Source organism: Hyaena hyaena, unplaced genomic scaffold (genome assembly GCF_003009895.1).
Source record: "Hyaena hyaena isolate Hyena2069 unplaced genomic scaffold, ASM300989v1 scaffold_1579, whole genome shotgun sequence".
Classification (NCBI taxonomy): domain Eukaryota; kingdom Metazoa; phylum Chordata; class Mammalia; order Carnivora; family Hyaenidae; genus Hyaena; species Hyaena hyaena.
Window position 1 is genome coordinate 124,256 of NW_024082212.1, and position 24,809 is coordinate 149,064.

The following is a 24,809-nucleotide window of genomic DNA, read 5'->3' on the forward strand; positions in this document are numbered from 1 at the left end:
GGGTCCAGTAAATGGTTTTATTTAAATTACTACACCATCATATTTTGTTGAAACAATAGACCTTTCTTAAAAAAATGTGACTTAGTTTTTATTTTGTAGAGTATTTTGCAACTGATGTTGCTGTATATTCTTTAGGTGGCCAGGTGGTTTTACCTTGGACCTCGAGCAAGTACTACAAAGAAGAAAAGATTCTGAAGAATCAGTCGAGTTTTCTATCTAGTCCAAGTAACACCCCTGTGTGTTAAAACACTAGCAGGAGAAATGAAGCACATTATCAATCTATATGAAAACATCAATGATACAGCAAGAAATAATTCAGACTGCCCTCCTGTGGTTTTGCCAGAAGAGATATTTTTCACAATATCCATCATTGGGGTTTTGGAAAATCTGATGGTCCTTCTGGCTGTGATCAAGAATAAGAATCTCCAGTCACCCATGTACCTTTTCATTTGCAGCTTGGCCATTTCTGATATGTTGGGCAGCCTATATAAGATCCTGGAAAATATCCTGATCATGTTCAGAAACATGGGTTATCTCAAGCCTCGTGGCAATTTTGAAACCACTGCAGATGACATCATCGACTCCCTGTTCATCCTCTCCCTCCTTGGCTCCATTTTCAGCCTGTCTGTGATAGCTGCTGACCGCTACCTCACAATCTTCCATGCTCTACAGTACCACAGCATTGTGACTATGCGCCGTGCCATTGTTGTCCTGATGGTCATCTGGACGAGCTGCATAGGCAGTGCCATTACCATGGTGATCTTCTCCCATCACATCCCCACAGTGATCACCTTCACATCGCTGTTTCCTCTGATGTTGATCTTTATTCTGTGCCTCTATGTGCACATGTTCTTGCTTGCCCGTTCCCATGCCAGGAAGATCTTGACCATTCCCAGAACCAACATGAAAGGGGCCATCACACTGACCATCCTACTTGGGGTCTTCATCTTCTGTTGGGCCCCCTTTGTCCTTCATATCCTGTTAATGACGTTTTGCCCAAATAACCCCTATTGTGCCTGCTACATGTCCCTCTTCCAAGCGAATGGCATGTTGATCATGTGCAATGCAGTCATTGACCCCTTTATATATGCCTTCCGGAGCCCAGAGCTCAGGAATGCATTTAAAAAGATGATCGTCTGTAACAAGTACTGGTAGAATTATTGGTCCCTGATTTTAGGAGGCATGGAGATAATATTGTCAACTGACAGATTAACATGACATACCAACAAATGCTAATGCTTCCCAACTGTCCTTTGTTTCCCTAATGTGCATGATTATCTCACACACTAGTGTTTGTAATAGCCTAGTCCTATGTAAGTCTTGTTGTAGATATCACTTTTAGAACTAGAGAGATAAAATAATATACTAAAAAGAAGTACAGAATACAAAGCACAGATAGCAATACAAATTTGAGAGCTTTGCACTAAGTTAAAAACTTGTTCTTCTATAGGTATCTATCAAGCCTGTTTCTGGGGTGGCCTTTTCAGCCTGGAGACCACTGTAATCAATTTCTAGAAGTTAAAGTACCAGGACAAGTACACAGGGCACAAGCTACAATGTCTTTGTAAGTCAAAGATGCCAATAAATACTGCAGTTGAATTTGCCTATCATGCACTACCTCACAGAATCCGTGCTCTCCCTCTCTTCCTCCTCCCCTCCTACTTGCCTGTTTTACTGTATGCCATCTCAAATCTTTTTGGAAGCAGGCAGGGTAAAAATTATAAATGTTAAATAAACAGCTTTGAGTTTCCAATAATAAAGGAATCTTCTCTGTTAGTCTTCTTTGCTCATGTAGTATCCCACTGGCCTTAAAGTCCTTTCCTGGTTAAAACCCAGAAGCGTAAGTTTCAGAGAAGGAAATAAAAATTAATCCACTTGGTTCCTATATGGAAATAAAGGCCAGAGGAAAATTGCGACTATTTGAAGAAAGTATAGCCAGTTTTTGTGTATTTTCCAGAACATAGGGGTAAAGGAAAAGAGACCCCAAGCCCCAATATATATTTTGTGGAATAAGTAGAGTGTGTGTATGTGCGTGTGTGGGTGTTCGCTATTCTTTGGAACTATGGGGGAAGCCAAAACAAAGCACCCCATCAAGGATAGTGCTATTATTGAGACCCAAGCCAGAGACTGATGAAAAACATTTTCATCTCCACAGATGAGTCTAAGAGGCAGATCCAGTCACTGGAAAATTTCATCCTACCATCAGCCACAGGAAAGATGCTAGATATTGAAAAGTGGCATCCCAGTGACAATATTGAAATAAATTTGTAAGTTCATCCATTTTTAATAGTTAAAGATAAAGTTTAAAAAAGAAGCAATTCTGACCGTAAGTCCTTGCTAAATTGGAAAATAAAGTCATGAATGATGAGGGAGAGGAAAGAAGTAAGGTCTTTAATCCACAGAGCAAGGATACTTGGAAAACACTGAGAGTGTTTGTGTCTTCTAGAAGAGGAAATACTTGACCCTCAAAGGAATTTTCCTTGAGCTATGGAGAGGAGAAGCCAGCCACAAACAGGACTGCTGGTCTGGTAGTGGGTTTGACATCAGATGGGGGTAGGCACAAGAACTTAAGAAGCAAAGCAGAAAGCACATAGTAGTTAAAGGGAAGACAGCAACTGGCATAGTGTACATCACAGATTGAAGATGGAACCCAAAGTATGTCTTGCCCTCTGTGTTCTGTAGAAATCCTTCCTTAGTTACTTCTCACCAAATGGACAGTATTATTCTAATGGATGCTAACCTCAATTTATTAATAAAGAAAATAGTATATGTAAGCTTATTTTTCATAAAATCTAAAGCACAGCCCTATTAAATGATTTTTATGTGTTATTTCTACCATTCAAAGAATAATGTATAAACATTTTTCTGTGGATATTCTCAATAAAATTTAAACTTTCTTTGATGCTGTGCTATTCTATGATGCTGTAAGAGTGAATAGTGTAACTTAACACCTGTCATAAATGGTCCCAAACTGTCATGCTTGTTGAATTGCCTTTGTTTCCATCCCCTCATCACACCCAAGCTCTTGGTTGTTACATTTGTTGTCAGAGGAAATCACCTAGAAATTCCTCCACCCCTCACTGCCTTTCATTTGTTGCATTTAATCTGAGAAACAAAATCAAGAAGGCTATTCTAAAAGTGTTTATACTAAGTGCCAAATCAGAGACATTCCAATTCTACGTCCTTAACTATATTCAAGTCAGTTCAAGGTCTTTAATACTAATAATTACTAAAAAATATGGTTCTCTACCTTTACCTTCATATGTAATTCAGACAAAAACGGTATCAAACCTCACATATTTGAGCTAAGGAAGATCAACAAGGCTCAGATTTTTCCCATGATGATCACTTCAATTCTTTTGTGAAAATACCACATTTTAAAACTGTTTTCTGATGCCATAAGCATGTGTACAGTTTTGTTGATAATCTAGCCTTAGATCAGACAGCTAAGATTAGATAAAGGGTAAAGTTCTGTAGCTGACTTGATGTACTCTTTTTTTTCCTCTCTTTGACTTTCTTTTTGTTGTTGTTGCTGTTATATATTTATTTATTTTTTTATATTCAAGAATAATTGACACACAATGTTATATTCATTTCAGGTGTACAATATACTGATTTGACAATTCTATACATTACTCAATGCTCACTAAGATAAATGTGGTCATCATATGTCACCATACAACCTTATTACAATATTATTGACTCTCTTCCCTAGAGTATCTTTTTCATCTCTATGGTTTATATTTATTTATTTTAAAACTGGAAGTTTTGTTCCCATCCACCTCCAGAGGTACTGGCTCAGGGATTTTGCCTGAGTGGAGAAGCAGGCTATAAAGCAAATAGCTCTCAATATCTTTTCAAAGTAACAGACTTCATTTTCAATAGTGTGGATAAGTTCCACCACTCTCAAAAACAGTAGAGGTTTGGCAAAAAACAACTGTGAGAACAATAGATACATTGAAGACATAGGTGAGTATATATGCTGGGAAGCTTGTGGAAAAAAGTGTGGCAGCAATGGGAGCCCTCTTGGGGTCAGAACAAATCTTAATCACTGACCTTAAGAACTTTCCCCATAAAGGATCCCAAATGTAGTTAGATCAGTTTTTGGAGAAATTTATGCATCAGGACATTGTTGAAAACAAGTCAGCAGTTAGTGGTGATTAACAGCCGGATATGGCCAGGGAAAGAGCCACCAAACAGAGCCCTGTCCAAACCATCATCATTCCAAGGCAAGCCCAAAACTATATCCCCTGAGGGTGACAAGGGAGCATAAGGCAAGCCGACACCCCACAAATTCCCCCCTTGAGTAGGATATGTATGATATTCTTAAGGCACTCCAGATGGCTCAAGAAAAAAGGAAAAGGAAAAACAAATGGTTAAATGATAGAGATCACAGTCATGCAGGGAAGAAGTCTTCATCCCTTTGCAATTATGTTAATGATTTACAAGAAAAAAAGACAATCGCCAGAAACCTATAGACTCAGTTTCACGGAGCCCTAATACCACCCCCCTCCTTCACAGTGATGTGGGGAACAAAGGCAAGAAGAAAATGTAAATAAAATTAAATTTCTTCATAAACTGCAGCACATTGACAAATACTTGAGGCGGGCAGAGTACAACATTTCTCCAGGAACTTCCTACTGTCTTAATGTTAATGCTTTGCTAGAGGGAAAAACAATCTTATCTTGACAATAGCTAGGCCTCCAGTATCTTATGAGTCCTCTTTAAATATGAAAGTCCTTTTGGAAACCTCCCTATTGCCTTTGCCTCTCGTAATTCCGTATTCTATAATCAGTCACTCCTCACAACCCCATTGCAGCTCTTTCTGCCTATAAGTCCTGTCCTGATGCTTTAATAAAACACCTTTTAGTACCAATGACATCTTAAGAATTCTTTTTTGGCCGTCAGCTTTGGACCCCCACCACCACTCCAAAACCGCATCAAGGGGAATGTCAAGGACATAATACTGCATCATACTGCAGGGTGAAATAATTCAGCCAGTCACTAAACAAATGAACAGGCAACTAAAAATAACAAGCCCCAGAAGGGGGAAAGGGAACCAGGACCCATAGTTGCTACATTATATTATCTAAGATGTCCAGCTCCCAGAAAAAAATTAAAAGACATGCAAAGAAATAGGAAAGTATGATACATATGCCAGGGAGAAAAAAGCTGGTGATAGAAATTGCCTGTGAGAGCAACCAGATGTCTAACAAAGGTGCCAAAGTAGTTATAAACATGTTCAAAAAAATTAAAGAAAACCATGATTAAAGAAGAGAAAGTATGATGGGAATGTCACTTCAAAAACAGATGATGGGGGAGCAACATGGCGGAGAAGTAGGGGGATCTGTACTTCCTGTGTCTCTCAAATAAAGGAGGGCTGAAGCCAAAAGACTTTGAACACCAAGAATCTGGGAAGAAAAGAGACAGAGTTTACAAAGGAGAAAACGGGAAACCCGGATGGCTCCATAAGTGGGTGACTGCGAACTGCAGGTGATAAAATGGGCCATGTAGGCATGGAAGGGAGGGATCCCCATCTGCAGAGAAAGAAAGGGAAGAGAAAGAGTGGCTGAGGAAGCGTAGCACTGTATCTGGATAAGAGAAAACCCTCGGACCAGGATGGAGAGGGATCCTAGCTCTAACTGCAGGTGTTTCAGAGAGGAATCTCATCTCTATCTGCAGGGCTTTCTTTGGACGAGGGCTTCTGCCCTTTCGCACACCTGGGGAGGAGGGGAGCCAGCCCCGGGCTCTGTGGCAGGTCAGGGGTACAATCTGCAGCAGGAGAAACCAGTCAGCTCCCCTGAAGTGCTGTGATACAGCCGGTGGACAACACACATGGAGCAGGAGTTTAAATCCCAGCTAAGCACGGTAAACAAGAGACAGTGGAGGGAGACAGACCACTGCGTCTGTGCCCGCAGCACAGTGAGGACAGATTCAAAGGAGCGATTTGGGACACCTTGTTCGTGAAGAAGGGACTGGGGTGTCGCCATTATTCTCCCCACAGCCACCAAGTTGGGGCCACAGGGATCAGTCCCTGGGGCCCACAGTGGAGGCAGAACCTACCTACACCAAACCACGCCCCTCTGCACTGGGGAATTACTATCTATTGGAGCTGGATAGATGCTGTGGAATCAGACGGTTGTCTCCTCTGGACCAGCACTGCGACATTGCCTGGATTAATTCTAGGACAACTCTTATCATTTAGATTTACGCTCCCTTTTCTCCTTCTATCTCTTCCCTCCTCTAGGCTGGTTACTTGGGTCATTGGTTTGCTTAAACAGATATATTTAATCCATTCTCTTGATGCATGTTCTACACCTCCTTCTTTACTTTCTCTCTCTCTCTGGAATAATGAGATCATATAATTTCTCTGGGTAAATTTATCTTTGTTCCTTTTTCCTCACCTCCTTCCTTATTCTCCTTTCTCTCTCTCTAGATTAAGCATTTTAGTCTCTCTGCATAGTCAATGTTCATTTTTTCTGTTTCCCCCACCCCTGTCATTTCTCTCTTTGTATATGCTTTTCCATCAGCACTATCTCCACCCTGTTCTTTACTTGTGGCTGGTGTTTCTGGTTTTTGCTTTTAGATTGTTTTTTGTTTTTGTTTTTTGTTTTTGTTTCTGTTGTTTGCTTGTTTGTTTTATTTGTTTCTGCGTTTGCATGATTTTGTTTCCTGTTTGTTTGGCTGTTTGTTTTTCTTTCCAGGGCTACTTCAAAGAACAATTCAAAGCACATCTGGTGGAAGGTCCAAAACATCACTATGAGTAGGGAAATAAAATAACCAAAGTCACAACAATAGAGAGCAAGTAACACTCTCCAAAAAACACTTCCTGAATGCCCAGGCCCTGGACAGTGTATGACCCCCCCCTCCCACCTGCCTTATGTAGCAGTACTCACAGGTGCAGAGCATATAACAAGCTTTTAAAACTTACAAGGGACAGAAAACTAGCCAAAATGATGAAAAGAAAGAATTCTCCACAAAAGAAGTTCCAGGAAGAAGTGACAGCTAAAGAATTAATCAAAACAGATATAAGCAACATAACTGAACAAGAATTTAGAATCATAGTCATAAAATTAATCACTAAGCTTGAAAAAAGTATAGAAGATATCAGAGACTCCATTGCTGCAGAGATCAAGGATCTTAAAAATAGTCATGATGAATTTAAAAATGCTATAAGTGAGGTGTAAAATAAAATGGAGGTGGCCACAGTGCAGATTGAAGAGGCAGAGAGGAGAATATGTGAATTTGAAGATAAAATTATGGAAAAAGAGGAAGCTGAGAAAAAGAGAGATAAAATGATTCAGGATCAGGAAAGGAGAATTAGAGAAGTAAGTGATGCAATCAAATGGAACAATATCCATATCATAAGAATTCCAGAGAAGAAGAGAGTGAAAGGGGCTGAAGGAGCACTTGAACAAATCATAGCTGAGAACTTCCCCAACCTGTGGAGGGAAACAGACCTTTAAATACAAGAGGCACAGAGAACTCCTCTCAGATGTAATTTTAATCAATCTTCTGCACAACATGTCATAGTGAAACTGGAAAATTACAAGGATAAAGAGAGAATTCTGAAAGCAACTAGGGACAAACAGGCATTAACATACAAAGGTAGATAAATCAGGGTAGTAGCAGATCTACATACAGAAACTTGACAGGCCAAAAAGGAATGGCAGGAAATCTTCAATGTGATGAACAGGAAAAATATGCAGCCAAGAATCCCTTATCTAGTAAGCCTGTCATTCAGAATTGAAGGAGAGATAAAGATTTTTCCCAAATAAACCAAAAATGAAGGAATTCATCACCACAAAACCAGCCCTGCAAGAGATCCTAAGGAGGGCTCTATGAGGGAAATGTTGCAAGGAACACAAAGTACCAGAGACATCACTACAAGCATGAAATCTACAGATAACACAATGACTCTACACCCATATTTTTCAGGGCGCCTGGGTGGCTCACTTAGTTGGGCGTCCGACTTCGGCTCAGGTCATGATCTCACAGTCCGTGGGTTCGAGCCCCACATAGGGCTTTGTGCTGACAGCTCAGAGCCTGGAGCGTGCTTCAGATTCTGTGTCTCCCTCTGACCCTTCCCCGTTAGCTCTCTGTCTCTGTCTCTCAAAATAAAATAAAGACATAAAAAAATGAAAATAAACCCATATTTTTCAATAGTAACACTAAATGTAAATGGACTAAATACTCCAATCAAAAGACATAGGGTATCAGAATGGATTAAAAAACTACAACATCAAGACCCATTGCAGACTACAAGAGACTCATTTTAGACCTAAGGACACCTTCAGATTGAAAGTTAGGGAATAGAGAATAATCTATCATGCTACTGGAAGTCAAAAGAAAGCTGGAGTAACCATACTTATATCAGACAACTAGACTTTAAAGTAAAGTCTGTACCAAGAGATGAAGAAGGGCATTATATAATAATTATAGGGTCTATCCATCAGGAAGAGCTGACATATACAAATGTCTATGTACCGAATTCAAAAGCACCCAAATATATAAAACGATCAGTCACAAACACAGGCAATCTTATTGATAAAAATGTGCTAATTTCGAGGGACTTTAATACTCCCCTTACAGCAATGGATAGATCATCTAGACAGAATCAATAAAGAAACATGGCCCTGAATGATACATTGGACCAGAACGATTTGATAGATATATTTAGAACCCTGCATCCCAAAGCAGCGGAATACAGTTTCTTCTCTAGTGCACATGTACGTTCTCCAAGATAGATCATATACTAGGTCACAAAGTAGCCTTCAATAAATATAAAAGAATTGAGACCATACCATGCACACTTTCAGATCACAATGCTATGAAACTTGAAATCAACCACAGGAAGAATTTGGAAAACCTCCAAAACATGGAGGTTAAAACACCCTATTAAAGAATGAATGGGCCAATCAGGCAATTAGAGAAGAAATTTAAAAATATACGGAAACAAATGAAAATGAAAATACAACAATTCAAACTCTATAGGATGCAGCAAAGGCAGTCCTAGGAGGAAAGTACATTGCACGTCAGGCCTATTTCAAGAAATTAGTAAAAGTAAAAAGTGCAAATACAAAATCTAACAGCGCACCTAAAGAAACTAGAAAGAGAGCCACAAGAGCACCCCAAACCCAATAGAGAAGAGAAATAATAAAAATCAGGGCAGAAATAAACAATATAGAATCCAAAAAAAAACAAAAAAACAAACAAACAGTTGAACAATGAAACCAAGAGTTGGTTTTTGAAAAAATAAACAAAATTGACAAACCTCTAGCCAGGCTTCTCAAAAAGAGGAGAAATCACCCAAACAGATAAAAGCACAAATGAAAGTGGATTTATTGCAACCAATCCCTCAGAAATACAAGCATTTATCAGAGAATACTATGAAAAATTATATGCCAACAAACTGGACAACTTAGAAGAAATGGACAAATTCCTAAACACACACTATCAAAACTCAAATGGGAAGAAATAGAAAATTTGAACAGACCCATAACTAGTGAAGAAATTAAATCAGTTATCAAAAATCTCCCAACAAATAAGAGTCCTGGACCAGATGGCTTCCATGGGAAATTCTACCAGACATTTAAAACAGAGTTAATACCTATCCTTTTCAAGGTGCTCCCAAAAATAGAAATGGAAGGAAAACTTCTGGACTCATTTTATGAAGCCAGCATCGCTTTGGTTCTCAATCCAGACAGAGATCCAGCAAAAATAGAGAACTACAGGCCAATATCCTTGATGAATACAGATGCAAAAATCCTCAACAAGATACTTGCAAATCGACTGCAAGAGCACATAAAAAGCATTATTCGCCCTGATCAAGTGGGATTCATTCCTGATTGCAGGATTGGTTCAATATTCACAGATCAATCAATGTGATACATCACATTAACAAAGGAAAATATAAGAACCATATGATCCCATCGATAGATGCAGAAAAAGCATTTGACAAAATACAGCATCCCTTCTTAATAAAGACCCTCGAGAAAGTCGGGATAGAGGGAACTTACTTAAACATCATAAAAGCCATCTATGAGAAGCCCTCAGCTAACATTATCCTCAATGGGGAAAAACTGAGAGCTTTCCCCCTGAGATCAGGAACACGACAGGGATGTCCACCCTCGCCACTGTTGTTTAACATAGTGCTGGAAGTCCTAGCATCAGCCATCAGACAACAAAAGGAAATAAAAGGGATTAGAATTGGCAAAGATGAAGTCAGACCTTCACTTTTTGCAGACAACATGATACTCTACATGGAAAACCCAAAAGACTCCAACAAAAGACTGCTAGAACTGATACATGAATTAAACAAAGTCGCAGAGTACAAAAATCAATGTACAGAAATCGGTTGCATTTTTATACACCAATAATGAAGCAACAGAAACAGAAATAAAGAAACTGATCCCATTCACAATCGCACCAAGAACCATAAAATATCTAGGTATAAACTAACCAAAGACGTAAAAGATCTATATGCTGAAAATCTTAGAAAGATTATAAAGGAAATTGAAGAAAACACAAAGAAATGGAAAAACATTCCATGCTCATGGATTGGAAGAGTAAGTATTGTTAAAATGTCAATACTACCCAAAGAAATCTACACATTCAATGCAATCCCAATCAAAATTGCACCAGCATTCTTCTCAAAGTTAGAACAAACAATCCTAAAATTTGTATGGAACCACAAAAGACCCTGAATAGCCAAAGTAATATTGAAGAAGAAAACCAAAACGGGAGGCATCACCATCCCAGACTTTAGCCTCTTCTACAAAGCTGTCATCATCAAGAAAGTATGATGTTGGCACAAAAACAGACACACAGGCCAATGGAATAGAATAGAGAACCCAGAATTGGACCCACAAATGTATGGTCGAGTAATCTTTGACAAAGCAGGAAAGAGTATCCAATGGAAAAAAGACAGCCTCTTTAACAGATGGTGTTGGGAGAGCTGGACAGCAACATGCAGAAGAATGAAACTAGATCACTTTCTCACATCATACACAGAAATAAACTCAAAATGGATAAAGGACCTAAATGTGAGACAGGAAATCATCAATACCCTGGAGGAGAAGGTAGGCAACAACCTCTTTGACCTAAGCCACAGAAATTTCTTACTCCACACATCTCCAAAGGCAAGGGAATTACAGGCAAAAATGAACTATTGGGAACTCATCAAAATCAAAAAGCTTCTACACTGCAAAGGAAACAATCAACAAAACTAAAAGGCAACCAACAGAATGGGAAAAGATATTTGCAAATGACATATCAGGTAAAGGGCTAGTATCCACAATCTATAAGGAACTCATCTAACTCCACACCCTAAAAGCAAATAACAGTGAAGAAATGGGCAGAAGACATGAACACTTTTACAAAGATGACATATAGATGGCCAACAGACACATGAAACAATGCTCAATGTCACTCATCATCAGGGAAATACAAATCAAAACCACACTGAGATATCACCTCACGCCGGTCAGAGTGGCTAAAATGAACAAATCATGAGACCATAGATGCTGGCAAGGATGTAGAGAAATAGGAACTCTCTCACACTGTTGGTGGGAACGCAAACTGGTGCAGCTGCTCTGGAAAACTGTGGAGGTTCCTCAAAAAATTAACAATAGAACTCCCCTATGACTCAGGAATAGCAATGCTAGGAATTTACCCAAGGGATACAGGAGTGCCGATGCATAGGGGCACAGGTACCCCAATGTTCATAGCAGCACTCTCAACAATAGCCAAAACATGGAAAGAGCCTAAGTGTCCATCAACGGACGAATGGATCAAGAAGATGGAATACTACATGGCAATGAGAAAGAATGAAATCTGGCCATGTGTAGCAACGTGGATGGAATTTGAAGGTGTTATGCTGAGTGAAATAAGTCAGGAAGAGAAAGACAGATACCATATGCTTTCACTCATAGGAGGATTAGGAGAAACTTAACGGAGGACCTTGGGAGAAGGGGAAAATAGTTGGGGAGAGGGAGGGAGGCAAACCATGAGAGACTCTTGAATGCTGAGAACACACTGAGGGCTGATGGGGGTGGGGGAGAGGGGAAGAAGGGTGACCGGCATGGAGGAGGGCACCTGTTGGACGAGCACTGGGTGTTATATGGAATCCAGCTTGACAATAAACTGTGAAACAGGGGCTCCTGGGTGGCTCAGTCGTTTAAGTGTCCGACTTCGGCTCAGGTCATGATCTCACAGTTCGCAGGTTCGAGCCCCATGTCGGGCTCTGTGCTGACGGCTAGCTCAGAGCCTGAAGCCTGCTTCGGATTCTATATCTCCCTCTCTCTCTGACCCTCCCCTTCTCACATCACCTCTCTCTCTCCCTCAGAAATTAATAAAACATTAAAAAAAATTTTTAACAACCCGTGAAAGAAATTTTTTAAAAGATGTGGTTTATATATACAATGGAATACTACTTGGCAATGAGAAAGAATGAAATCTGGCCATTTGCAGTAACATGAATGGAACTGGAGGATATTATGCTTAGTGAAGTAAGTCAGAAAGAGAAAGACAGATACCATATGTTCTCACTCATATCTGGATTTTGAGAAACTTAACAGAGGACCATGGAGGAGGGGGAGGGGAAAAAAGTTACAGAGGTGGGGGAGGCATACCATAAAAGACTCTTAAATATTGAGAACAAAGTGAGGGTTGTGGGGGATGAGGGGAGGGGAAAGTTGGTGATGTGCATGGAGGAGGGCACTTGTTGGGATGAGCACTGGGTGTTGTATGGAAACCAAACTGACAATAAAGTATATTTTAGAAAAACAGACAATTAGTAAAGAGATATAAATTATTTTTTTAAAAAATGCAAATTATAGAGATTAAAGTACAATGACTGGACAATTTAAAGAGAATGCAGCAGTGACACTACAGAAATAATGGAGTAGTAACCTCCATGATTTGGTCCTTTCAGTGAAGCAAAAACTGACTAAATACAATTTTCTGAACTCTAGAATCTAAACAAAGACAGCCCTCAGGAAAGTGCTTAATAAAAAATAAGCAACTAAATTTTTGTAAGAAAACATATGGCATCTTTTTTTCAGTATTATTGACATATAGCTGATGTGCAGCACTGTATAAGTTCAAGAGGTACAGCAGAGTGATTTGACATATATATTATAACATGATCACCACAATAAATTAACATCCATCATCTCATATTGTTACCAGAGAAAAAGTTTTCCTTGTTTTGAGAACTTTTAGGATTACTCTTTTACTTTTTTAGTAACCTTCAAATATACTATATAGTAGTGATGTGGTTTGAAGTGTTGAGGTTCAGAGCTGATGGCTAAGAAAGAATTCTTGAGACGTCTTTGGTGCAAAGAGGTGATTGATTTTATTAAAGTAGTGAGACAGAACATATGCTGCACTAGGGTTGTGAAGAGTGACTGATTATAAAAGATTTTCTATCCTATGGAGCGGAGGGTGACGTTAGAGCTTCAAGAAATTGAGTCTATAGGCTTCTGGAAGTTTTGCTATTGATAAAATTGCTTTTTTCCTTGTAAATCATTAACATAGTTGTAAACTGATGGAGACTCATATTCTACATGACTGTGATCTGTATCAGTTAACCATTTATTTTTCCCTTTCCTTTGTTCTTGGACAGCCAGAAGTACCTGAGGAATGTGACACATATCTCATCTGGGGTTTAGGGGTGGGTGTTGTTATCTTGTGCTTTGTCCTCAGGTTGCCTTTGTTTCCCACATCTGCAGTGTTAACTATAGTCATCCTGTTGTACATTGCATCCCAGTATTTATTTATCTCATAACTGGAATTTTACACCTTTTGACCACCTTCATCCAATTCCACCTCCCCATAGTGGCATTTTTATTACCTGCCTACCATCCCCAATCTTCCAGCTTGCTAGTGGCCATGGAAATGGAGACCCACATTCCCGGTGTGGCTTGCTGGTGCTGGAGGGAAATATGGACCTTGTTCTAAAAAAATTAGGGCTGTGTGTTACGCAGTGTCTGGTGGTTTCTCGAGGGACCAGTAAAGAAGCTAACTTTTCACCAGCTTTGAGCTAGAGCAAGGTCATAGGAAATACCCATTGAAAGCATACACTATCCATAGCCACCAGGCAAGAGACAAAGGACAGGGCAAATAGCAAACGTAGCTCTTGGAAATGGTAATATCACAAAACAGACTTTGTCTGGAAGTACCCAAGCCTCCAGCTCCAGTGTGGGGAATAAGCTTAGAAATCCCTTGGGCTTACACCATTGGGTTAACAAGGCATAAAGAAGTACAAAGCCATAAGATGCTCACACCCGAGTTTGGGTAAACAAGATTAGCACTCCAGAATAGGAGTGCAAAGGCATCCCAGAATAGAGAGGGAGTGCAGAGTCCCCCAGAATAGAGAGGGAGGTGCAAAGGCCCCAGAATAGAGAGGGGTGCAAAGGCACCCAATACAAAAGTATATGCGATAAGCAAGATTAGGCATTCAGGGCAAAGTGCCCCCCAAGTTAATACTATAGCAGAAAGTTGCCTTCACAGGAGGGAAGGACCATATTACATAAGCAGGTAAATAGGGCTATTGACTACTGCACTGCGGTGAGGCTCTCCAGAGCAGAGCTGTATAACAAAAGAAAAGGTGCCTTGTTAACCTTCAGGTTATTTGCCCTGTCTTATCTCTTAGGCTAGCTAAGATAAACAGACACAGCACCTCCTGTCTGGCATTAACAGCCATCTGTCCATCTGCCCGGTACCAGGATTTTGTTTTATATTGACCCAAACCCTAAACACCGTATATCTTCAAAACTCCCTTTCCCTTATGCCCATGTGTTGAAGTTCACCAATTCATTGTCTCTTTGTGCACACCCCTTATCTGAATAAATATGGGGCAAGAACCCTTAGGCAGGGTTCTTGTCTTTTCCTGGACATTAGCCATCTCTCTATTTTAATCCTGCATTCACTCTCTCACTGGTCAAGAGAGACTTTTAGACTTAGAGTCTACAACACTTCAGGTTTGCATGACAAGAGATTAGGTTGAAGTTAGTCAGGTATTTGTAACTGTATGTTTTGGTACTCAGTACTAGCAAAATCTAACACCTACTTAAAAGTTATTAATATAGCTTTTACATACTGAGCTTAAGTTGGCTCACTTCCTCTTAGCAGTAATGGCTTGTTAGTGCCTAATGGCTTAATAAATATCCAAATTTATCTGTGAGTAGGAGTAACTAGATGAAGTTTAGGAGAGAGTGTTTCAGGCCAAAAAAAAAAAAAAAATCACATGCAGAGGTCTAAAGGCAATCCTACACTGACAGTGCAGAAGTCTCCATAGAGAGGAAGACACCCTCCACCCTGAAGGACAGAGGTACTAGCACATTTGCTGAGGTTTCTATTACATCTAAAGAGCTATGCTTTACTGATGTAAAATAGGATTTACAATAAGATTTGTACATAGTAAATACATACTCAAAACGTATGACTGGCAAAAACATACAGAAAATTATTTTATTAACAAGAGTTCATGATTAAGAGTTTGGGCACTAAAAGAAAGAGTACGAAGGTGGAGGCAAAGTACAGTAGGCAAGACAGAGTGATAACCAACAGCCTTTCAACCATTTCAAAGTTATGTTTTATCTAAAGGGTAATCAGATGTGATTGAAGACATTTTAACCAGGGAGTGAGTAGCATGACAAAAGTTTCATTTTAGGTACATCTCTGGCACTTGCGTGGATCATGAATTAAACAACACAAAGCAGGGATCATCTAGATACTATACATCTAGATAGGAGGTGCAGGTATCCAATTTTGAGGAAAGACATGCCCAAAGCTTAGATGTGGAAAGGGGTATAAAGGAACTTGAGATGGCTCTGGGTCTGATTGGGCTGTAGAGAGGCCATTACAGAGATGGAGAATGGAAGAGGAGAAGTGTGTTGAGTGTGAGGTGCCTGGGAAACAGTATAGATTTCAATTAGGCAGTTGGCATTTTGAGTGGGGAGCACAGAGAAGCCTAAGCAAGATTGATTTGGGAGTCAATAGGAGCATAGGTGATAATGGGAAGCCGTGTGAGTGAACGGCACATTTAGGGGGGAGTATGCAGACAGCCAGGTGTGAGAACCAAGCTTGGAAAAGTGCTAGATCCAGGGAAAGGCTTCCAAAGCTGCCTGTGTTTGGGACTGCTGATGAGGCTTCTGTCCCTGCAGAGTGAGCAGATTCCCTCTCCTGGGCTCTGCCTCTCACTTCTTATGTTCAGAGTCTCACAGGTTGGTTGTGCAAATTGTTCTTTCATGTTCTCTCCATGAGAACCCACCATCAGGGCTGGAGAGGATGGCTGGTGTCATTCCATTTCATTTGCTCACCTCAGTTTCCTTTCTTTCAGATTCTTATGGGGAAAAAAGTCCTGCTTCTCTTTTAAGCCAAAATAGAAGTCCTTAAGAATATTAAGTAATGAAAATGCCATATTCTCAGGAATCTCCTGGCACACCCACTCTACAGAGGGCCCAATTCTGGGTTCAGCTCTGATATGGTGCTCTCTGCATGTTAACTATTCCATGGTAAGAAATACAGCACACTACACTGCTTCATCACTGCTATCCCATAAACTCATGAGGCATAGGAGCACTGAGTACCATTTTCATCCATGACAAGAACAACACAACAAATTAAACCTTTCCCATTTTATAGGATACATTGTAGTGCAATAGGAAATACACTTTGGCTGGAGCAGGAGATCTAGATTCTTACCATAGTTGTAGTAAATTAGCAACTACAGATTTTTTGGTATTTCCCTCATTTTACCTGCACTTGCTATGATGAGAGAATTTGATGAGGCCAGGGTTTTTCAAAAATTAGTTGGAGTTCTGCAAGTCCACAGGGACCAGGGAGTGTCAAGGCTCTGAGCAGGGAGGACCTGGGCTCATCACCCCTGCTATTCAGAACAGTCAGCCTTGTGGAGGGGCACTAAAAGCTATTTGGTCTGAGTGATCATTGAGATACCTTCAGTTCTAAAAGTCTTGATTTAATCTTTTCCTAATAGTCTTAGGTACAATTACCATGATTTTTGTTTTGAGATATTGAGAGAGAAGTCCAATACATCTTGACAGTGACATTAGAAGCCAGTAGACAGAAAAATCAAAGCTCCCCAAGTGCAGTTAGGCTTTAGTATCATTTGGCCCTTACATTTTGCTCCTTTGTTGAACTCAGAGTCTATATACACAGAAAGGCAACAGGGATATTTTAATGGCTCTTGGAAAAGGCAATATCACAAGAAAGACCGTGCCTGACAGTTCCCAATCTTACAGTATCAAGTTTACATGACAAGAATTGCATAGGCCTTTCCCAAAGGAAAAGCTCATGGAGGTTCTTGGAGGAAAAAGTGCCTGCAGCAGCAGAAATAAAGGGAAAACAGCCTAGTTGTGACAGGCAGGCAGTGTCCATGCCTGTTGACTCAGCCAGCAGTTTTCCAGTGCAGGTATGCAGCAAGACTTTCAGATACTCAGGCTATGTAGAGGAGACACCATTTATGTGCTCATTTATTTTTCTCTTTCATGCTGCCTTTCATGTTAAAAACTAAAGATGCTTTCCCAGCAACCAGAGAGTATGCCTGTATATATTGTGCATGATTTTCTACTGGCCTGCACCACAAAAACAAGCAAAACTCTATTGCTCTTGGACACAGAACACTGACAAATTTTGTGTCCCTGGCACAAGGCTCAAGCCAATTGGGTTTAATAGACTAGACACTGGTCCAGTAGACAATCTAGGTGAATTTCATTGAGAAGATGTCTAATTCTGACTTTTATTAAAGAGGAAAAACAGCTGAAAGTCAAAATTTCTGAAGTAATTTTTATTTTATTCCTTTGGGTTAAAATTACCTCAGCTGAGACTCAGAGGGATACAACTAACAGGGTTTAGCTAATAAATTCATTCAAGAACAGCCTAGCTTATTGCTCCACAAAAATATTCTGAATGTGGTGAAGCTAATTTTGAGATCTTGGAAGGATGCTTCTATTAATTTACTAACAGTGTTGGTATGCATGCAGATGTAAGAAAACATGTATAAAATAAAACTGTATAAATATTGTGGAATATCTTTAATAAAATAGACCTGTTTGAGCACCATTTTGTAAAAGGTATTCTTACCTTACCCATTCAGCTGAGGCACTGGCATTTAGTAAAATCACCTTGTTCAGACACTGCACTCTTCATCCATTTCTCCAGTATTTGTTAATATCTAACATTATTTTATTTTAATTTTTTAATGTTTATTTATAATATATTATTTTCTTTTTGAGAGAGAGAGAGAGAAGGAGGCAGAGCACGAGAAGGAGAGGAGCAGAGAGAGAGGAGGCACAGAATCTGAAGCAGACTCTGGACTCTGAGATATCAGCACAGAGTCTGTTGCAGACCTCGAATTCACAAACTTCAAGATCAAGGCCTGAGGTGAAGTCAGACACTCAACCGACTGAGCCACCCAGGCACCCCCTAATTTTCTTAATATAATAGATATGGTACATTACAAATAATATTTGGATGCATTTCTAGTAAGATTTTGTAATTACTCATCAACCCATCTTCAAGATAGTGGTGAAATCTTAGGAGTATCTGACATTTCATTGCTCTGGCCCCACCCTCACCTTTCTTTCTGCACCTGGTGCTGCTCTGGTCCATTCAGACCACCCACCTAGGGACACATCAGACATGCCACTCCTTTACAGCACAACTGATATTTTATGTACAGAGATGATGGTTCTTCTGTTTGTATCTGTTCAAAGTACAGTTTTTAAAATTCAGAGACCACTATCCTAACTGAGCAAATTTCTTTTTTTATTTTTTTAACAAATAGTTTATTGTCAAATCAGTTTCCACATAACACTCAGTGCTCATCCCCACAAGTGTCCTCCTCCATGCCCACCCCCCCACCCCCCCACATCCATCAGTCCTCAGTTTTTGTCAGCATTCAAGACTCTCTCATGGTTTGCCTCTCTCCCTTTCCCCCACCATTTCCGCCCTTCTTCTCCCCCTTGTTCTTCCGTCAAGTTCCTCCTAATCCTCCTATACGTGCAAACATGTGATATTTGTCCTTCTCTGCCTGACTTATTTCGCTCAGCATAACACCCTCAAGGTCCATCCATGTTGCTACACATGGCCAGATTTCATTCTTTCTCATTGCCATGTAGTATCCCATGGTATAGATAAACCACATCTTCTTGATCCATTCATCTATTGATGGACACTTAGGCTCTTTCCATGCTTTAGCTATTGTGGAGAGTGCTGCTATGAACATTGGGGTACATGTGCTCCTATGCCTCAGCATTTCTGTATCCCTTGGGTAAATTCCTAGCAGTGCTATTGCTGGGTCATAGGGGAGTTCTATTGTTAATTTTTTGAGGAACCTCCACACTGTTTTCCAGAGGGGCTGTACCAGTTTACATTCCCACCAACAGTGTAGGAGGGTGCCCGTTTCTCCACATCCTCGCCAGCATCTAGAGTTCTCTGATTTGCTCATTTTAGCCACTCTGACTGGTGTGAGGTGGTATCTCAGTGTGGTTTTGATTTGTATTTCCCTGATGAGGAAGGATCTAACTGAGCAAATTTCTAATATATCTACTGCTCAATTATTTCTAATTTTTTTTGCCAAATAAAGATTTGCTAAAATGTTAATGATGCATTCCCTTTCAAAGGAGATGAACTCTGACAAATGCTCCTACTGAGTGCTTTCCTTCTATGAATGTCTGAAACTTATGACAACATAGTATTTTGAGATTAAGTGATTTCATACCAGTACCTCCCAGGGAAAATGCAATGACATTGATAATTCAAAATAGTATCTCTATTTGACTTGAAATATGTTGTGTAATTTTTCCCCAACAACAACCCAGATGTTGCTTTAACTAATTTGGTACTAAAGCTAGTATTAAATTAATTTTCACACTTTGAGCATAAGAAAAATTAATTTTCACACTTTGAGCATAAGAAAGCCTTTTATCTTCTCACTCCTATACATATTTTTTCAGACTCAATTAACATCTCTCTCTGGGTATGTCTGTTTTGAAATTCTTTTTCTACAAATGATATTGGGGAGAGGCAGAAATGCGAAAAAGATAGAATCAAATCTTTCTGAGCATGGGACTTAATCAACATTACAGATCCACTGGGGCCCACTGCACTCCTCCCTGCCCCTTCCTGCTCTCCCAGAGCCAATCGCCAGGGGTTCTGCATTGCAAGATTCCAAGGAGCACCATTCCTGTTATATTGAATGGGAGTTCCACTGCAAATGAAATCATGTGAATGGTGCTTCGTGAAGTTGTGCAAGACAGTGCAGACTTTTATTCCATTAATATTTCTGTATCCATGTGAGCATACATGACATTGTTTCACTTTTAAAAAATATTTTATCAATGCTAACATAGTGAACATATTTTTCAGTAACTTTTTTGCTTGTATTAATACTGATAGGTATAGGTCATTCACTTCACTGCTGTATTTTATTCCACTGTATGAATAAAACATAATTTGTCTATTCCCCTATTTAGGTTGTCTCAAGTTATTCACTATTATGAGTAATGCTTCTATAAGTATTCTTGTGTAAGTTTGCTTGTGAACATGTAAGAGTCCCTCTGGAGCACACAGGGTGGGCTCACTTCAAATTAACTGGAAAATGCACATTTATTTTCCAAAATGATTGTGCCAAGTTACAATTCCACCAGCAATATGTGGAAATTCCTGTTTGCTTGTATCTTCACCAATTCATGGTATCTTCAGACTTTTATCAATTTGACTGGCATCAAATGCCTATCCTGATGACTAATACAGTGGAGTAGATTTTCATGTTTGTTAACCATTTGTGTTTCATGAAACCTTACTGATAAGACTGATTCACTTTATTGGTTTGTCTTTGGGTTCTTTGGGATTTTTCTATGTAAACACTGATAAAATTTGCAAAGATAGCTCTTATTCTTTTCTCTTCTTATTTCTCTGGCTAGGACCTCCAGTAAATTGGTGAAAAGAAGCAAAGATTGAGTAATTAATTACATTACATTAATTACATTAATAGATTGCTTAATATTGAGCTATATTTGCAAGCTATAAATATTGGCACACATTATATCAATTACGGCCATATTTATAAAGCCAAATATGTTGTTTGACCAAAGACTTATTCTTGAATTAGACTTATATATTCAAAATTATTTGTAATGATGTAATTTAATATATATTGCATGAATGAACTTTAACAAATTTTGTGAGAAATGGCAGCAGTACCAAAAAATAAAAATTCAAGATATGTGGCTTCCATGAGTATTCCCAATAAAAGAAAAGAAGGAAGAAGAAGAAATTCTACATGTAATAATTAGTTGGCTACTCCTTTACATATATTTAGTGATGGTTTCTAATCTATTTTGTGCAGATCCATACTTGCTACACATGAAATAGTTTGAAACTAGAAGAGATTTGTGAGGTTAGAAGCTAGATTTGTGATATCAGTCTCTTGTGGATATTACTATATAGCCATTAAGGAAATAAGAAACAACTGTTATTAATTTTGCCAATATGCATTGTATGTTTAAGATCTAACTATTATTCAAAAAGTATTGCTGAGAAAATAATCATTATTCTTCTTGGCAAATCTACATACATGCTCCCTTATTGACATAAGTATAGTTTGTATTATAATTGAAAATTTTGATTGGATATTAAGTCTTTAGGAGCCCCTAAATATGCATATGCCCTCATGCAGTGAAAGTATATCTTTCTTCACATTTTCTAATGTCTCAAGGTCAGACTTTAACCATGTTCTCAGAACTCTGACCAAAATAGGAAGTACAGAGGGCAGAAGACTCACAAAAGACTAAGCACACCCTCCAGAACAGTGCATGTCTCTTGCTTTTGGGGGATTATTAATAAATTTACCTAATTTAATTCTTTAAGAAAGTTCTATATTGGTAGAAGTTATCCCACATGTGAGGTGACAAATTCTAAGAGCTAATAACCCGTTAAGACTCTTCATTTCATCCGTCCCTAATTTATCCTTTCCTATTTTCTAGCAGTCTAGCAGTCTGGGATTTGTTGAACGAGGATGCAATATTAATTATATGGACTAATCATGGCCTCTCCCAGCCCTTGCTGAAGAATGATAAAACTTTCCTCCTACTTCTTTATAATAGCCTGCATCTTTGATGATACTCAACTTAAAAGAGTTGGGGCACATTGAAAACTATCCCAATACTAACAAAGCTAAAAATCCAATAACTTCGTGGAATATATCTAAAAGTGGCAAGAACTTTTTTTTCTCCAAACACTGTCATGACAAGTGATAGAGTAATTCAGAATTTACATCATTGGATTCAAATCCAGATCCATGTCTACTATTTATATAACTTTGGACAAGATATTTACTTCAATTAGATTCCAAATTCCACCAGCTATATAGGGACAGTAATATTACCCACCTCATAGGATTTTTATGAGAAGTAAGAAAGTGTTCAGCACGATGCTTTGAACATGGTAAATACTTAATAACTGTTGTTATTTGTTATTGTTGTTGTTATTTCCCCTCCTCCTCCAGTGTGAGATGACAAGTAAAGCTTGTTATTTATTTATTTATTTATTTATTTATTTATTTATTTATGTCTCTAAGAGAGAGAGCACAAGCAGGGGAGAGGGGCAGATTTTTCCAGCAGAGAGAGAGAGTATCTTTTTTTATTTTTTTATTTTTATTTTTTTATTTTTTTTATTTTTTTATTTTTACAAATAGTTTATGGTCAAATTAGTTTCCACCTAACACTCAGTGCTCATCCCAACAAGTGTCCTCCTCCATGCCCATCCCCCCTCCCCCCACATCCATCAGTCCTCAGTTTTTGTCAGCATTCAAGAGTCAGAGAGAGAGTATCTTAAGCAGGCTCCATGCTCAGCACAGAGCCTGATATGGGGCTCAATCCCATGACCCTGGGATCATGAACTAAGCTGAAATCAAGAGTTGGGTGCTCAACCAATTGAGCCATCTGGTGCTCCTGGTAAAGCTTTTTAACCACAGCATAAAAAAATGTTCTCCTTAGCTTAATGCTTCCTCATCTGGTGCTCTCACTACCTAGAGCCTTTTCTTTGCCCACCTTCCCTTTGAGCACCTTCCCTGTGCTCTTAAACTCTAATTCCAAATATGTAAAACTACTACTAATTTAAAAGCCCATCTCTAAACTCATTATAACAATAATCAAGAATTTAAGTCTAAAAACCATGGTTTCAGTATAATGTCTAAACCACTTCTGCATAGCCATGGCAAAGAAAAATCTAGTTCTAAAAATTTTGAGTGCTTTCCTGAAAACTACTTGCATGCTTCTAAATGTTTTTATGGCATCTCTTCACTAAAGCTCTAAATATAGATTTTGTTTCACTAGTTTCTACTCCTGAAAACAGTCCAAACAGGCATACTGATTAGTGCTTAAAAGTTCATATTCTGGAATCAGAGAGAGCTAGATTCATATCTGAAGAAATCTGAGAAAATTATTTAAGTTCTTTGAAGCTTCATTTCTTTCATCTATAAAACCAAGCTTATACTCCCCCTTGATATGGCTACATAGTGAAATAATGAGGATTTGATGAGATAATGTCTTTAAAGGACTTAACATAAAATACAAAACATTTGTTGACTAGTACATAGTTAACAAATGACAGTATGGTTATTATTTCTAACATTTCATATAAATAAAACAGAGATCAAGGTTAAGTTATTAATTCTTAGTCTTTGGCTGTGATGACATTTATTACAGAGGACATTCTGGAAGCAACAAAAAAATATTTAAGGGAAAGTTCAGGTATAGTGGAACAGGTTCCTAAAACACAACTCTCTAGCAGATCACTATAAACTCTGGACACAATTTTTAAGTACATTAAAGACCCTGAGAAGTGACCCAAAAGCAGGCAGATTTTGGTCAAGAGTTGTATCTTGGAGGAGGAGACTGACCTGAATGAGGTTTGACCTGAGGGACAACAGTCTCAGTGTAGTGCAGGGTGATTAAAATTCGCATGTAAAGCCCACTATCTTTCTGGTCTAAGAAACCAGTGAAGGGAGGGGGTCATAGAGGGGATAGACCAGAAAAGAGAGACCTCTAAATTTTATGTATGAATTCTGCCCAAGTCTTGGGCTGACCCCTGAACCAAGCATATAGAGAGAGGACTCAGTACAGCTTGTATGTAAGGCTTAAAGAACTAAACAGGAATTTGAGCTGCCAACACTACAGGTGATAAAACATTTTCCATTAGTCTAAGTAAGTTAACTCCATGCTAAATAAAATCATAAAAATCCTTTAGAGGAATATAATAGAAATCAGTCTCTACAACATAGTTTTCACAATTTCTAGGATCATGTCCAAAATCGATCAACATAGGAACTAGGAAAATTTACCCTTAAAAATAGGAGAAAAACAACTTTTATATCTTCCCTTCCATTCACTAAGATCCTTGTTCTAGAAGATGAGCCCTCCTAAGGCAACTCTAATTGGACATGCTAAACAAAAACTGTACTTTCAAAGCTTCTGCTGGTTCTGTATGGTTAAGAATTAGATTCAGATAGATAATAAATTTACTTAGAAGACCATTATAATGGTCTGTTTTATTGTTTATTGGTAATTTTGCCTTAATTAAAAAAAATAACTCAGGCTAGCCAGGAAGAAGGTTGAGCAAAAGAGAGCTAATAAGATCTTCACAACAAAGTTAACAACTATTTTGATTTTTCCAGCAGCAGCCCAAGGAAGAGGTGGTCAGACCAAGGCAAAAGCAGTTAAGGGGGAAAGTTCAGGACTGAAAGGGTAAGAATGGAACTTGACAAATCATAGCAGACAAGT

At 38.8% G+C, this 24,809-nt stretch overlaps 1 protein-coding gene across 1 annotated transcript; it reads left to right on the forward strand.

The window, feature by feature from the left end:
• The first annotated feature begins 261 nt into the window (after window positions 1-261).
• Window positions 262-1,155, forward strand: MC2R (melanocortin 2 receptor). The gene has a single exon (XM_039224252.1). It carries the CDS (start codon window positions 262-264, stop codon window positions 1,153-1,155), a length of 894 nt encoding a protein of 297 aa, XP_039080183.1.
• The last annotated feature ends 23,654 nt before the right edge of the window (window positions 1,156-24,809 follow it).

What these genes read in the sequence shown, in the direction of transcription:
- MC2R (XM_039224252.1), top strand. Translation starts at nt 262, where the DNA reads ATGAAGCACATTATCAATCTATATGAAAACATCAATGATACAGCAAGA.